The sequence below is a fragment of the Pelmatolapia mariae genome, linkage group LG18, assembly GCF_036321145.2.
Source record: "Pelmatolapia mariae isolate MD_Pm_ZW linkage group LG18, Pm_UMD_F_2, whole genome shotgun sequence".
NCBI lineage: Eukaryota > Metazoa > Chordata > Actinopteri > Cichliformes > Cichlidae > Pelmatolapia > Pelmatolapia mariae.
Genome location: NC_086243.1, coordinates 30,202,707 through 30,219,601, shown reverse-complemented (window position 1 = coordinate 30,219,601; position 16,895 = coordinate 30,202,707). Strand labels below are relative to the sequence as shown.

At 39.1% G+C, this 16,895-nt stretch overlaps 2 protein-coding genes across 2 annotated transcripts; both read right to left on the bottom strand.

Annotated features, from left to right (window-relative positions):
* Positions 1-3,082: 3,082 nt before the first annotated feature.
* Positions 3,083-4,982, bottom strand: LOC134617409 (tripartite motif-containing protein 16-like). Its single transcript, XM_063462645.1, has one exon. It carries the CDS (start codon positions 4,940-4,942, stop codon positions 3,287-3,289), a length of 1,656 nt encoding a protein of 551 aa, XP_063318715.1. The 5' UTR covers positions 4,943-4,982; the 3' UTR covers positions 3,083-3,286.
* A 10,048-nt stretch (positions 4,983-15,030) lies between these two features.
* LOC134617617 (tripartite motif-containing protein 16-like) lies at positions 15,031-16,895 on the bottom strand. Its single transcript, XM_063462921.1, has one exon. The coding sequence runs from the start codon at positions 16,870-16,872 to the stop codon at positions 15,205-15,207; it is 1,668 nt and encodes a 555-aa protein (XP_063318991.1). The 5' UTR covers positions 16,873-16,895; the 3' UTR covers positions 15,031-15,204.

The window sequence follows — 16,895 nt, the reverse complement described above, 5'->3', positions numbered from 1 at the left end:
CACACACACACACACACACACACACAACTGCAGAGGTTGAAGCTGGCTTCAGTCTCTTTCTACCCCAGGTCTCACCACACTCATAAGAAATGTGGTTCAAAAAGATGTGCTGATCTATGAATGCATCCTTACTGAAAGCTAAAGATGTCCAGCAGACAAAAACAGCAGCTGAATGAACAGTTATCATGAGCGAGTGTACAAACACTATCACAGGAAATAACAGAAATAAACTGTAGTTTCCATTTATACCTGTAGTGTTTTTTCAGCTCGATGTCATCTTCCAATATGTAAATATATGATTTCATTGTATCTTAAACAAATACAAACTTCTTTCTTTTCCCAGAATTTAGACAAATGAACAAAAAAATAAATGATTATTTATTTAGGTATTAAAATAGGAAAAATCAGTTTAAATTAGAGTACCATTAAAACAAGAAATTAGCACAGAAATGCCAAAACACAAAAACAGAACAATAAAGTGTCTTTAAAAATGATTCAAAAACAGTTGTAGGAGCAGTTTTATGAACCATGTTCTGTTAATATACTGACTAACCAGCAGCAACACTCTGACTCAGTGTTTCCATCTGTGTTTATTTCCATCTTTACAGTCAGGCAGAAACATCTCACAGCAGCTGGAAAAACCAGTGAGCACACTTTAGAGGAAAACAGTGAAAGTTTATGTTGAACTGTAAAATATTCTCTGTAATATAAATTGTTCTGCTCTCTGACAAACCATCAGAGGTGCAGCACGTGTATCATTTGGTGTTTGAAGCAGAAACAAAAGCAAAGAGTTAAAGGAAGACACATTTGAAGAAGAAGGAAAATGAAAACAAGACGTCACTGAGCAACAACCTGACAGAACGAGAGCCAACAGTTTACTATCAGAACTGAGGCTGATCATTAACAGGGAGCAGCAGGTAACAAGGTCATCAGCAGTGGAGGAAAGTATGGAAGTAATACCCAGCTTCATATTTTAAGATACTCGAGTATCTTAGCTGCAGGTCTGGAACAATGGTTTTATTTCCTTTCCCATTAAACATCTCACACAGCCCCTCATCTGTGACCCTTAGCAAACCCACTGGATATCTACCTGTACCTAAAGGAGATCAGATCAGTTCCATCTAGACCAGCTGTAACAGGAAAATGCTGCTTACACTTTGATGCATCAGTTTCAGTTTGTCATATAAGACAATATATCAGATTGAGGCATTATTTTCCTGCAGTGAGTAAATCTACTTTGTACTTTACTCTTTTCTTTTAGGTAAAGGGTCTAAACAGTACTTGTACACTGTGGAAATCCCATAAGAACGTCTCCTGAACTCTGAAAAATAACAAAACAAAGACTAAAAGGAGGTCATTGGTGCTGATGATGATGATGAGGAGGAGGAGGAGTAGCATGCATTTAAAAAGTGACTGATGTCCTAGAATACAACAGAACAGTGTCTCTACAAACTTATGAAAACATGACAGTCTTGCACTAGTTTGTATTCTTATGATTTCAAAAATCTCCTTGAAATCCACAATTCCTTTTTGTTATTTCTTAGTGTGTGACGTATTTTATTGCCTTTATGATTGGTGCAAACAGTTTCCTGATTCATAATGGAAATAGATTTTAGACACAGGAGGAACACGCAGTGATCAGCAGGAGCAGCTTGGAGTCCAGTCTTCTTCACACTGAGGAGGAACATATATGCAGGAACAGTTGTCATAACTGTTACAACCACCAGATGGCGAAAGAGTCCCACTGCAACTTTAAGCCATGAAGGATGTGTCTTGATGTTTGCTTGTGATAAATCTGCTTTATGTGAGTCTTTTTCAGAGAGTAACAGTAATAAGTCTGATTATATGTCTTTAATCAGTAAAGTCTCGCTTTGATAGAAATAAATAAATAAATAAATAATTGTAAACATGCAGCTGTATGTTAGAAGTCAAAGGGTCCTTAAGTCTTCTGTAAATTGACGGGGATCAAATGAAGGACACAAGTATCTGTTCTTACTCTAATAAATGCTGCTTTAATATCCAACAGACTATTTTCCTTCCTCATCAGCAGTAAACAGCTCGACTCCGTCTGTGCATTTGTGTCCTCCATACTTGTTCACACAGACATCTCAGGCTTGATGCCACGATGCAGTGTAGAAACCTGACAACCCTCTGACTCATGTTCAAATGTTCAAGGACATTTCTCAGGATCATGTATGACCCCTTTTTGAAATTTGGACTTTCATTAATAATATTTGTGTTTCTGAGTCATTTTTGTGGAGACTTCTGTCCAACGTAGTGTCCAAATGAAGCCTGAAGCTTTTCTTCAGCCTCTTGTCAGATGGTCAGCAACAAAACTCTGTTCCAACCAATGTCTGATAAGAGATGAGACACAGCAGCTGAGCAAATGATCATTTCATGCTGAAGACATCCTCAGACAGAATTAAATACATACATAAACACAGCCTGGTGCCAATAACACAGCTAATGACACTGCTGTATCACTGGCTTTACTGATTAAAGACCATATCTGAAGGAAATCTTTGAACACAACAGAAAGTGACCTTTTAAACCTGCAACACTGATGCTGCATTCAAGGACCATTACAAACATCTGAAAGGACTTAAGAAAATGTGACTTGTTTCTCTGTAATGAAGCTGTTTTAGTGAAGAAAGTTGAAAGGTCACAGAGCGACTGCTGAATCTTCTGCTCTAAACATGAACTCTGAACTTTGTGATGCTTCAGGAGGAAAACTGCTTCAGTTATTCTCTCAGATTAGTTTCATATTTTCTGCATCAGATTTGAGTGAGATCCTGGAATGAAGACAGAAGAAAAGACTTTGTTCAAAGTCTGATTTATAGTTAAACCTTCCAGTTTATTCACACAATAAAACATCAACACAATATATGAATTCATTCATTAAAATCATAGTTTTTCCTCATTTGTTTGATGATTTTGACAAAAACAAACACAAACACACACACATGGTCTGCCATACTCATAAAGAGAAATGTCGACATTTTTCAATACAAATATTCCAGAAACATTTAGAGGATAGAGAAGTTTACATTTTCATGTGGAGAAATATTTGAGTAAATGAAAATGATGATGAGCAGTGATAGCCTCCATAAACAGTCACAGGAAAGATCTCCTTTAAAAACTCAGAAACATCAAGAGAACAACTAGAAGATGTGGAGGTACCACCCATAATGTTTGACTGACAGCTGATCTCTGTGCAGAAATGATGGAGAGAAAATAAAATGGAACTAAAATACAGATTTAAACCCACAATATGAAAGACTTCAGTCTATTTCACTTTAATAAACTCAGTAGTGTTTCCAATTCTCCAAAGCCAAAGTCCAGCATAGAGCGGCTGAGTGAATGTGGTCTGGACTCTGTGGAGGAGAGTCATGGTTTCAGAGACGCTGTAGAAGGACAAAATACCTGCTCTGTGATCCAGGTACACTCCTACTCTGGAGGAACGAGGACCTGAGACACGAGTTTGGAACTTGTTGTACAAAAATGTGTAACTGTTGTTGTTACAATATAATGACCAAGATTTGTCATTATATCCAAATCCACATTCATATCCTTTTCTGCTGATATTCTTGTATGCAACTGCTACACAAACTCCTCCCCCTCTCCACTCCACCTCCCAGTAACAACGTCCAGTCAGACTCTCTCTACTCAGGACCTGAAACTTGTCAGTGAATCTGTCTGGATGATCAGAATAAGACTGTTGTTGATTCATTACAGTTATTTTTCTGTTCCCCTCTGATAATAACAACCACGAGTTTGCTGTGTTTGGATCCAGTGTGATTTCACGTGAATATTTTAAGAATCCAGCTCTGGTCTTTGGCTCTGGTTGTGACAGTAAAACATCCACTTCAGTGACTGTCAGTGAGATGTTTGTCCATTCCTCTCTCAGAATGTCCTGTAGTTTATCTCTGACCTCTGACACAGCTGCTGTCACATCCTCAAAGTAGCTCAGAGGACGGATATTGATGCTGGATGAGTCTGTAGACTCACTGAGTGCTGACAGTGAGGGGTAGTTGTGTAGAAACTGGATGTGATCCTCTGTGTGTGAGAGCTGCTTCAGCTCAGCATCTTTCCTCTTCAGCTCAGTGATCTCCTGCTCCAGCTTCTCCTCAAGCTCTTTGACTCGACTCACTTCAGTTTCCTGCTGGGATCTGATCTGCTGCTTCACATCAGAGCTTCTTTTCTGGATGAGATGGATCAGTTCAGTGAAGATCTTCTCACTGTGCTCCACTGTTTGATCAGCAGACTGATTGATGGCCTCCACCTCCTGTTGAAGCAGCTTCACATCTTTCTCTCTGTCCTGGATTCTCTGCTGGATGTTTTGTCGACTCACCTCCAGCTCTCTCTGCCTCTCAGTCCTTTCTGCTGCAGCTGAGACTGTGTCGTGGCCTTTATGTTCATCCACAGAGCAGAGATAACAGATACTCTGCTGATCAGTACGGCAGAACATCTTCATCACCTCATCATGACGAGAGCAGATGTTCTCCTGGAGCTTCTTGGAGGGCTCCACCAGCTTGTGTTTCTTTAATGGAGCCACATCATAATGAGGCTGAAGGTGTTTCTCACAGTAAGATGCCAGACAAAATAAACAGGACTTGAAGGCTTTCATTTTTCTCCCAGTGCAGACATCACAGGCCACATCTTCAGGTCCAGCATAGCAGTGATCAGCAGGAGCAGCTTGGAGTCCAGTCTTCTTCAGCTCCTCCACTAAATCTGCTAACATGGTGTTTTTCTCCAGTACAGGCCTCGCTGTGAAAGTCTGTCTGCATTGAGGGCAGCTGTAGATTTTCTTCTTTTCCTCTTCATCCCAGAAGCTTTTAATACAGTTCATGCAGTAGCTGTGTCCACAGGGAATAGTCACCGGATCCTTCAGTAGATCCAAACAGACTGAACAGCAGAATTTTGTTTGGTCCATTTGATTCATGTGCTGTGCCGTTTCACCGTCTCTCAGTGACTGTCAGACAGTTTGACTTTCTCTGAACAGAAACAACCTCTGTGCTCTGAAGGGAAACAGATCTCTGCTCTTGTTCACCTCCTACAGGAAATGAGGCTCACCAGCAACTGCATTTACACCATGTTGTTTAGACCCATCCTGATACGGACACATCTGTGAAGGGAGGCCCCATCGAGTCATAAAATGCTCCAGGGTGTGTTATGTTTGATTTACAGTATGTAGTAAAAACTGTGACCTAGTTAACTTTGGTAACTTGTAACTTATCTACTACAAAATGTACAAATGTTTATTTGATTTAATGAAATTGTATTTCAGAATTTGTTTTAGCTATAAGGAAATCGTTTTTCTTTCAGCACATAAACACAGGTGGTGATAAGTATAAGGATGCTGAAAGGATGGTGTATAAAGCTTCATCTAGTCAGAAGGAAAAAAAAATAAACACACAAACTTGGAAGCTTTAGCCAGATTTTACAAAATGAAATAGGTGACAAGCAGGGGCGGATTTAGAAGGGTGGCATGGGGTGGCAAGTGCCACCCTAAAATGATCCCTTGCGAAAACAGTAAAGAAAGGGAAAAAAAGCCACCTCTTTCCTATCGGTGGAAAAATGCACCATGTCGGCCAATTGATAAAAAGTCAACATGTAGGATTTGGTTGTTTAGGAAGAGGGGAGAGTTTTGGGAGTGTCGGTAACGGCAGCGAGACAGAGCGAGCGAGTGAGAGAGAGAGAGAGTTTTTAGATGTGGGAGATTTCTGACGTTTAGTGTGGAGTGTATACTTAGTGTGTTGTGTTGTCTTGTGTAGTTGTTTTGTTTTGTGTGTCAGTGAGGGCACTAATGAATGTCACAAAGGCACATTTGCAATGTAAACACTGTCACTAAGTAGAAAACCAGCGGAGTGATACACCTGCTGTTGTCAGGCCTGCGGGTTTATCCCTGTGCTGTTCTCCTCTGTCTTTTGGTGGACAAACTTGTTTTTTTTTACTGGCACACATCATTTGTTGGGCATCTTATTGCGACACCTGATTGCTCTCTCGTTTTAGTTTTAGTAATATTTTTAAATGGTTGTACAAAATGAAAAAAACAGCAGGTGTATTGGCTGCATTTTTAGATAAATAGCTGTATATGTTTACAAAATGTACAATTTATATTTGCATTTCAAGTTATCAAAATTTACTCATCATGTCTGTGTTTTTTTTTTACAGTAAAAAATACTAATAGGATTTTAAGTTCTTTGTTTGATTTCAGATCAGTAATAGTACTATTAATAGTAATAGTAGTACTAATGCAGTATGTCAGTGAAAAAAACAACTAAATTCAGTTGAGCTGAAAAGAATGATACCAAACAAGGCAAGGGGGAAAAAATAAAATGAAACAATCTGAGGGTGAAATACAAATGTAAACTCAAAAGGAGTCAAAAATGGCCGGTTGTATTTCAGACCTGAGTGGGTTAATCCAACAAATCATGAAAAATCAGGTTTAAATTTTTGTTCATGACAGTGCAGATTTCTGACATTTTGTGTAGTTTAAGCTGTAACAATTTGATTTGGTTCTAACAAAAAACAGTGTGAAACTTAAGTTAGACTTGTATTTGTAAATGAACCGCCCCATGTTGTGTAGCTTTCTGGATTTTATACTTATTGGGCTACATATTTATTTATCATACAGGGTATACAGTACATAAGATAAAAACTCACATGTTTTATGTAACTAAAGTGTGTAATTATGTGGGCTACATACAATAATTAAGTTATAGACTGTATGAAAAACATGCATACTTACTGCATTTGAATCATTTTAACCATATGTAACCACCTGCATATGTGTTTGGGGGGGAAAAAAAGGCTTTGATTTTGCCACCCCATTTGATTTCTTTGCCACCCTCATGCCACCCTAAGAAAATTTCTCTAGATCCGCCCCTGGTGACAAGGCACAGATGGAAGGATAACAATAGTTACATCTGTTTGTATTAAAGAGGATGCATTTTGTATCACAAGACAGGATAAGACGGGTAGTCGTTTTTTTTCACTGACTCTTCTAAACGAGGCATTTTGTAGAGGGTTTAACGCTCTGCTCACTCCAAAGTTCTCAGTCACCTCTCTCTCAGGACGCAGCTACAAAGTTTGCACTTTCCTGCGTTTTCAAGAAAGTGCTTTGCATCGTGTCTGCATCTGAGTTCACTCATGATCACTTGAAGAGTTATTACTTTTTTACAGGGAAAAACATGTCAACTATTTAACTAACAATGAAGTTAAAAAGTAAAAATTCAATTCTATCATCTATTTTTACTCAAAGGGAACTGAACATTGTGTTATAATAATAAACAATATTAGAATATGAGAATACAATTAAATCTAAATTCTTATTCTAATGACTGTTACACATCTCATCTGTAGGAAGTAAAAGCAAAACGTTTTCATAAAAAATACCCAAGTAAAGTACAGACACCTAAAACTGTACTTAAGTACACTAACAAAGTATTTGTACTTTGTTACTTCCCACCTCTGCCCATAAGAATCAAACATGGTGACAGATTCTGTGTCATAAAGAGAAAATCAGCATGTTTATTCAGCTGCACTGAAGATAGGAATGCAGATTCACCAGACTTTCAACCTTTAAGACGTCTCAGTTATTCTTTAAACTTACACCTCACATCAGTTTGCAGTTATTTGAGGTTGTGTTGGTAATTAGATTTGGTGTCACTCACTGTGATGTCAGTAGAGACGAGTGTGTTTCTTACTGATATGTACGATTAATGTACTTTGACTGCGTCACACTGCCCATGACGTCACCTACAGACAGAAGCTGTCAGCAGCTGAAACTCAACTTAGCTGTTGATTGTGTCACGAGGCTTTTGCATGTGTTGCACCTTCAGAGAGATATGACTCCATTCTCCTTTTGGCAACTTTATTTTCCTCAGTTCAGCTTTGGAGTTTACATGCAGCACAGCAAACCATCAAGAACCGACACTCTCTCGTCACACACAGTTTTTTTTCTTTCTTTTCATTTTTGCGCTTTCTGACGACATCACGAACCAGTCTGAACTCCAACCTCCATGAAATAGTGAAACTAAAACAATTCACTGAAAATCTGTCCAAAAAAAAATTCCCACAATTAGACCTGTATACGCTTTACAGATTTTGATGAAATTCCGAAACAACTTCTAAAATCCTTTCTTAAAATTCTTTTTTAAAGGTTTCTAACTACTCTGAGATCCCAACACATCTTTGTTGTTGTGACTTTGGTACTTAATGTAATTTCATAAATTATATCCTAACATCATGATGATTAAAAACTACTCTCGACTCTTGAAATCTTTTCATATTTGTTCTATATATCATAATTTTCCTCAAGGGCGTAGATTTGGCATGGACGGAAGGGTAATATCCCCACCAATATCCAGTGATTATTGAATTGTCCCCACAAATAATTTGATCTCTTCGAGTAAAGAAGAACAAAACTGATAGAAAGAAAAGAAAAACGATCTTTCAACGTCTCAGTCACCCAGCGGTGCAGAAAGACGTTCTCTACTGGAGTCCTACCTCATGTGACAAATATGGCCAATGTGTCTGGCTGTGCCTTTCAGGGAGCTCTGTTTAGTTTTAGCAGCGGCAAACCTGCGCTGCGAGGAGGCGAGGAGGATGGCAGCAAAAAGGAAGAACCTGGATATAAGAAAGCATTTCAAAGAAACCTGTAAGTCACTTAAAGTCAAGTTCACTCATGAAATGTGTCCGTCACAATAACGTTACAGGCTATGCTAGGCTTTGGCCCACATCAGTCTAAAATTGTATGTAACCATGAATAACGTGTTTTGGAAACTAACTGCACAGCAGGCAGCACTATTAGTTCTCTCAGTCTCAGAGCAACATTTCTAATTTTGATTGAAACTGTCAGAGAAAACGGAGCCTCGAGCAGCCAGGATATTAGTTTACAGAGGCTGTTAGAATTATATGTATAACGTTAAAATGTTGGTTTAAAAGCAGGTAGAATAGCATATGTAGGCAAATATATTTCTCCTTTTTGTATCAAGGAGCAAAAAGTCTAAAAGGAAAAAAAAGAAACAGGGCGGGGTTCAGTGGTTGAATCATCCGTCCCCACCAATGCCAAAACCAAATCTACGCCCTTGATTTTCCTACAGTGTGTTTAACTGACATGAATTCACTGGTTGAAACTGTGGAGATCATTTTTCCTGTCATGATCCAAACATATGTTTACAGTAACTGAAGAACAACACCTTTCTTCATTACAGTGGTGAAACTGACCAAGCTGAGATTTCATGCATATGCAGTCAAGTTCTAATAATAATAATAGGTACACATGTTTTAAACAGTAATACACCTGATTTATGTACTTTTGCATTACGGCCTTACATGCTACATACAACCTTTGAAATCAACACAGGCACCTGATTGGCTGTAAATTTGGATCTCTGCTTACACACTTAACTTTATAATTCATTAATTTTCTGTACTTTTAACAGTTTTTTACAGAAGTGTAATTTCAACAGCACATACTCAGTGATGCTGTAAGTTTCACAGTAACTTGTACAATAACGTTGTATTTATACAGTAATTTATTTAATGAAACTGCAATATTTGGAAGAAAAACACTTGATATTCATCATATCTAGTAAGTGATTTTCTAAAGGAAACATTTTAAAGTTTCTGTGTTGTTCAAAGCCATTTCTTTAAAAATGTTAACAGTTATTTAAAATATAAGTTTTACATTCACATAGTCATTAACAGACTCTTTATAACTTCTTCCTAACAACAATGGTCGCATTTCACACAGGATTAAACTGTATCAGTGGCAACAGCAGGGTCAGGGACCACACGTACATGCGAGCGTGTACACAAAAAGGTGTCAATAATGCATCATGCTTCACATACTTTTCAACAATAAATGACAACAACAATCAGCTGTCTCTCATCCTGTGGACACCAACATTGTGAGCTACAGCTGGCAGTCCTTGTTGTGCTCTGCAGCCTCGGTGAGCTCGGTGTAGAGTGACTCTGAAGAACAGAACAAAGTGATCCGTCATCCTGGGGCGGGTGGTTTGTTTCACTTTTGGTTTTTGTTTTGACCTTTTTCTGTAGTTTCTGATCTTTTGCAGGTTAGACACAGGATGAAGTGATTAATGGGCCAGACTGACGCGCTGGTTGGACGCTTCAGACAACCTTAAGAAGAAGCTCATTGCTGCCAATTGTATCTGTGGTCTCATCCTTTCAGTTAAATTACTGTAACTTAAACTATATTTTGACATGATTATGAATACAAATGAACAATGAAGGTAATTCCAAATTATCTTTTGAACAGTGGAACAGTTCTTAATGCCAGTATAGACTCACCATACAGAAACTACAAAAAACTGAAGAGTTGAAATATCAAAACCTAATATGATACAACAAGGAGCTGAAGTCTAAAATAAACCCAAGTATTGTGACGATGAGATAAAGATTTTCTGTCCTTGTGTCAGTGGAACTGAAACAGATGTTAGAGAAAGAGTTCAGCTGCATGTGCAGCAAGTGCTCAGGATCCATGAATTATTCACAGCTATTTACCACAGTGAGTCATTTGGATCACCTCTCCATCAACAGAGGGACGAATCCACACAGTGTGCTGCACCCGCAACACTCCCTGTGCAACACACATGAACATTTTTTTAGCTGAACACAACAATTCAGTGACTGGCAGACAAGGCAAGGTGAGCGTATTTATAGGACACAATTCATGGGGATTGGTAATTTGATAGGCTGTACATATGAGGACTTGTGGGGGCAATTTTAATTTGTATTTGTTCAGTCTTTGTTAAATGTGTATTTAAGAAGCAAAGTGAACTCTGAGTCTAACAGTGATTTGAATATATGGTTAAGAAAGAGATTCATATGAAGCATCATTTATATAAAATCTGTATATAAATGCCACTTGTTTTGCACAATATCCAACTACCAACCTCTGTATATTTTATATCTTTATTTTATTTTGACTCTATTTAATTTGTAAAACATGTATACACACACACACACACACACACACACACACACACACACACACACACACACACACACACACACACACACACACACACACACACACACACACACACACACACACATACATATTTAGTATACACATTCAGTAATATGCATACACTCTTATATTGTACATATATTTATTCATATAATTCTCAGATTTAGCCATTCTTATATTTGCTTGTTCTTATGTTATTGTACTTTGCACACCTCTGTTGCTTGTGAAGCTCGCACACAAGAATTTCACTCACATGTTCTGTACCAGTGTACCTGCACATGTGATGTGACAATAAAAGTGATTTGATTTTTTTGCTTGTGTTTCACAGACACCATCAACTGAGTCTGCGTGGAAGGCCATTGCCAGAGACTTTGCAAATAAGTGGCAGTTTCCACCCTGCCAGGCAGCTATAAATGGGAAATGCATCTTCATCCAACCCCCTCCCAAGAGTGGCAGCATGTATGTTAACTAGAAGTCCAGGTTTTCCATCATCCTTATGGTTGTAGTTGACACCAATTACAAGTTCTTATATGCATGCGCAGGGACACAGGGTAGGGTGTCTGATGTGGGAGTGTTTGTCTATTCTGATGCTCTGATGCCACCTGAGTGCTCACACTGTGCGCACATACACAACACGTCATGTTCTTGTTCCCGGAGCTGTAAGAAGAACCCAGAAGTAAAACATTTTTAGGACATTGGCTGGGTTGATGGAGCTGGCAGTCCTGGGGGGTGGCTGGACCTGATGAGGGTGATGGGATACCAAGGTAGCTTAACCTGCAAACCTGCAAACTGAGAATGGCTGCCCTGCTCTGCCTCCTGTGTGTCATAAATCGTGTTCATTATGTTTCTCCTGAGCTGCAACCGTAGAGCTCTGTCCTTTATGTTTCTCAACTCTGAGGCTACTTGTTGGCCAAACAGCTCCTCAGAATCTGCATTAGATCCTGAAAGTGTGTTCTGGACCTGCTGAAGCAGTTTGGCCATCTCAGTGCTGTGCTCTGCTGATTTTGGTGTAGGTTTTTACACTCTAGGTCTTTTAACAGGCCGACCTGTGGACTGTGTGGCCGATGGATTGTTTTCCTTTTCCTGGCTCACTGAGACTGGGCTAGTGGTGTTTGAAGAACTAAGGACATCTGCTTCAATTCCCACAGTAGACTGATCCTCATTTCACTCCTCTGTTGCACCTGTTTCGTCTAACTCTGTGCCAAGCTGTAGGAAACAGTACAGAAAGCAGACAGAGGGAAAGTGTTTGCACAGAAATGTAGATCTTAACAGTATTGGTTAGGTCAGATAATAATTTCAAACTGTATACTTTGTAGAATTTATTTGACTAAAAACATTTTCAACTGAGAATTTTCTTGGACTTTGACATTATTCCCATCATTTCCCAACAAATATCTCTTCATAAGGTGTGTGTGTGCATGTGCTTAAACAACTTTGTTGTTTATGTATATTTGAAGAGTTCAGATTCTAAACCCTCTAAGTACATTTGTGATGAATATACAACATACAGTTTCAATCCGAAACTCAGAAATTGTTTCATTAACAGAGAAAAGCAGTCATGCACAATAGATGAAAGTATTCAAGTACAATTAAAAATGTCCTTTAAACTTTCAGGGACTTTACTCCAAAATTATTATTTCTGCTCATGTGCTGTGTTGCACTTCTTGTAGCTGAAACTGTGGCAAAACCTTCAGATTAAGTTTTATTGTCAAACACAGACAAGTCAGCCAGTGATGAGAAACACATGATGCATTTAAAGTTTCTGTTCAACTGTAAAATATTCTCTGTAATGTAAATTGTTCTGCTCTCTGACAAACCATCAGAGGTGCAGCACGTGTATCATTTGGTGTTTGAAGCAGAAACAAAAGCAAAGAGTTAAAGGAAGACACATTTGAAGAAGAAGGAAAATGAAAACAATACGTCACTGAGCAACAACCTGACAGAACGAGAGCCAACAGTTTACTATCAGAACTGAGGCTGATCATTAACAGGGAGCAGCAGGTAACAAGGTCATCAGCAGTGGAGGAAAGTATGGAAGTAATACTCAGCTTCATATTTGAAGATACTCGAGTATCTTAGCTGCAGGTCTGGAACAATGGTTTTATTTCCTTTCCCATAGGAAATAAATCTACTTTGTACTTTACTCTTTTCTTTTTAATGTAAAGGGTCTAAACAGTACTTGTACACTGTGGAAATCCCATAAGAACGTCTCCTGAACTCTGAAAAATAACAAAACAAAGACTAAAAGGAGGTCATGGGTGCTGATGATGATGATGATGAAGACGAGGAGTAGCATGCATTTAAAAAGTGACTGATGTCCTAGAATACAACAGAACAGTGTCTCTACAAACTTATGAAAACATGACAGTCTTGCATTAGTTTGTATTCTTATGATTTCAAAAAACGAGGGAAAAATCTCCTTGAAATCCACAATTCCTTTTTGTTATTTCTTAGTGTGTGACGTATTTTATTGCCTTTATGATTGGTGCAAACAGTTTCCTGATTCATAATGGAAATAGATTTTAGACACAGGAGGAACACGCAGTGATCAGCAGGAGCAGCTTGGAGTCCAGTCTTCTTCACACTGAGGAGGGACATATATGCAGGAACAGTTGTCATAACTGTTACAACCACCAGATGGCGAAAGAGTCCCACTGCAACTTTAAGCCATGAAGGATGTGTCTTGATGTTTGCTTGTGATAAATCTGCTTTATGTGAGTCTTTTTCAGAGAGTAACAGTAATATGTCTGATTATATGTCTTTAATCAGTAAAGTCTCGCTTTGCTAGAAATCAATGAATAAATAATCAAATTGTAAACATGCAGCTGTATGTTAGAAGTCAAAGGGTCCTTAAGTCTTCTGTAAATTGACGGGGATCAAATGAAGGACACAAGTATCTGTTCTTACTCTAATAAATGCTGCTTTAATATCCAACAGACTATTTTCCTTCCTCATCAGCAGTAAACAGCTCGACTCCGTCTGTGCATTTGTGTCCTCCATACTTGTTCACACAGACATCTCAGGCTTGATGCCACGATGCAGTGTAGAAACCTGACAACCCTCTGACTCATGTTCAAATGTTCAAGGACATTTCTCAGGATCATGTATGACCCCTTTTGGAAATTTGGACTTTCATTAATAATATTTGTGTTTCTGAGTCATTTTTGTGGAGACTTCTGTCCAACGTCGTGTCCAAATGAAGCCTGAAGCTTTTCTTCAGCCTCTTGTCAGATGGTCAGCAACAAAACTCTGTTCCAACCAATGTCTGATAAGAGATGAGACACAGCAGCTGAGCAAATGATCATTTCATGCTGAAGACATCCTCAGACAGAATTAAATACATACATAAACACAGCCTGGTGCCAATAACACAGCTAATGACACTGCTGTATCACTGGCTTTACTGATTAAAGACCATATCTGAAGGAAATCTTTGAACACAACAGAAAGTGACCTTTTAAACCTGTAACACTGATGCTGCATTCAAGGACCATTACAAACATCTGAAAGGACTTAAGAACATGAAGAAAATGTGACTTGTTTCTCTGTAATGAAGCTGTTTTAGTGAAGAAAGTTGAAAGGTCACAGAGCGACTGCTGAATCTTCTGCTCTAAACATGAACTCTGAACTTTGTGATGTTCAGGAGGAAAACTGCTTCAGTTATTCTCTCAGATTAGTTTCATATTTTCTGCATCAGATTTGAGTGAGATCCTGGAATGAAGACAGAAGAAAAGACTTTGTTCAAAGTTTGATTTATAGTTAAACCTTCCAGTTTATTCACACAATAAAACATCAACACAATATATGAATTCATTCATTAAAATCACAGTTTTCCCTCATTTGTTTGATGATTTTGACAAAAACAAACACAAACACACACACATGGTCTGCCATACTCATAAAGAGAAATGTCGACATTTTTCAATACAAATATTCCAGAAACATTTAGAGGATAGAGAAGTTTACATTTTCATGTGGAGAAATATTTTAGTAAATCAAAATGATGATGAGCAGTGATAGCCTCCATAAACAGTCACAGGAAAGATCTCCTTTAAAAAGTCAGAAACATCAAGAGAACAACTAGAAGATGTGGAGGTACCACCCATAATGTTTGACTGACAGATGATCTCTGTGCAGAAATGATGGAGAGAAAATAAAATGGAACTAAAATACAGATTTAAACCCACAATATGAAAGACTTCAGTCTATTTCACTTTAATCAACTCAGCAGTGTCTCCATATTTATAGTAAACCCTCAGTCCAGCATAGAGCGGCTGAGTGAATGTGGTCTGGACTCTGTGGAGGAGAGTCATGGTTTCAGAGACGCTGTAGAAGGACAAAATACCTGCTCTGTGATCCAGGTACACTCCTACTCTGGAGGAACGAGGACCTGAGACACGAGTTTGGATGTTGTTGTACCGAAATGTATAACTGTTGTTGTTACAATCTAATGACCAAGATTTATCATTATGTCCAAATCCACATTCTTTACCCAATCCTTTTCTGCTGATATTCTTGTATGCGACTGCTACATAAACTTTTCCCCCTCTCCACTCCACCTCCCAGTAACAACGTCCAGTCAGACTCTCTCTACTCAGGACCTGAAACCAATTACTGAATCTGTCTGGATGATCAGAATAAGACTGTTGTTGTTTCACTGCTGTTGCTTTTCTGTTCCCCTCTGATAATAACAGCTGTTTGTTTGCTGTGTTTGGATCCAGTGTGATTTCACATGAATATTTTAAGAATCCAGCTCTGGTCTTTGGCTCTGGTGGATCTGACAGTAAAACATCCACTTCAGTGACTGTCAGTGAGATGTTTGTCCATTCCTCTCTCAGAATGTCCTGTAGTTTATCTCTGACCTCTGACACAGCTGCTGTCACATCCTCAAAGTACCTCAGAGGACGGATATTGATGCTGGATGAGTCTGTAGACTCACTGAGTGCTGACAGTGAGGTGTAGTTGTGTAGAAACTGGATGTGATCCTCTGTGTGTGAGAGCTGCTTCAGCTCAGCATCTTTCCTCTTCAGCTCAGTGATCTCCTGCTCCAGCTTCTCCTCAAGCTCTTTGACTCGACTCACTTCAGTTTCCTGCTGGGATCTGATCTGCTGCTTCACATCAGAGCTTCTTTTCTGGATGAGATGGATCAGCTCAGTGAAGATCTTCTCACTGTGCTCCACTGTTTGATCAGCAGACTGATTGATGGCCTCCACCTCCTGTTGAAGCAGCTTCACATCTTTCTCTCTGTCCTGGATTCTCTGCTGGATGTTTTGTCGACTCACCTCCAGCTCTCTCTGCCTCTCAGTCCTTTCTGCTGCAGCTGAGACTGTGTCGTGGCCTTTATGTTCATCCACAGAGCAGAGATAACAGATACTCTGCTGATCAGTACGACAGAACATCTTCATCACCTCATCATGACGAGAGCAGATGTTCTCCTGGAGCTTCTTGGAGGGCTCCACCAGCTTGTGTTTCTTGAATGGAGCCACATCATAATGAGTCTGAAGGTGTTTCTCACAGTAAGATGCCAGACAGAATAAACAGGACTTGAAGGCTTTCATTTTTCTTCCAGTACAGACATCACAGGCCACATCTTCAGGTCCAGCATAGCAGTGATCAGCAGGAGCAGCTTGGAGTCCAGTCTTCTTCAGCTCCTCCACTAAATCTGCTAACATGGTGTTTTTCTCCAGGACAGGCCTCGCTGTGAAAGTCTGTCTGCACTGAGGGCAGCTGTAGATTTTCTTCTCTTCCTCTTCATCCCAGAAGCTTTTAATACAGTTCATGCAGTAGCTGTGTCCACAGGGAATAGCCACCGGATCCTTCAGTAGATCCAAACAGACTGAACAGCAGAATTTTGTTTGGTCCATTTGATTCATGTGCTGTGCCGTTTCACCGTCTC

Coding starts and splice junctions, on each gene's coding strand:
- LOC134617409 (XM_063462645.1), bottom strand. CDS start 4,942: ATGAATCAAATGGACCAAACAAAATTCTGCTGTTCAGTCTGTTTGGAT.
- LOC134617617 (XM_063462921.1), bottom strand. CDS start 16,872: ATGAATCAAATGGACCAAACAAAATTCTGCTGTTCAGTCTGTTTGGAT.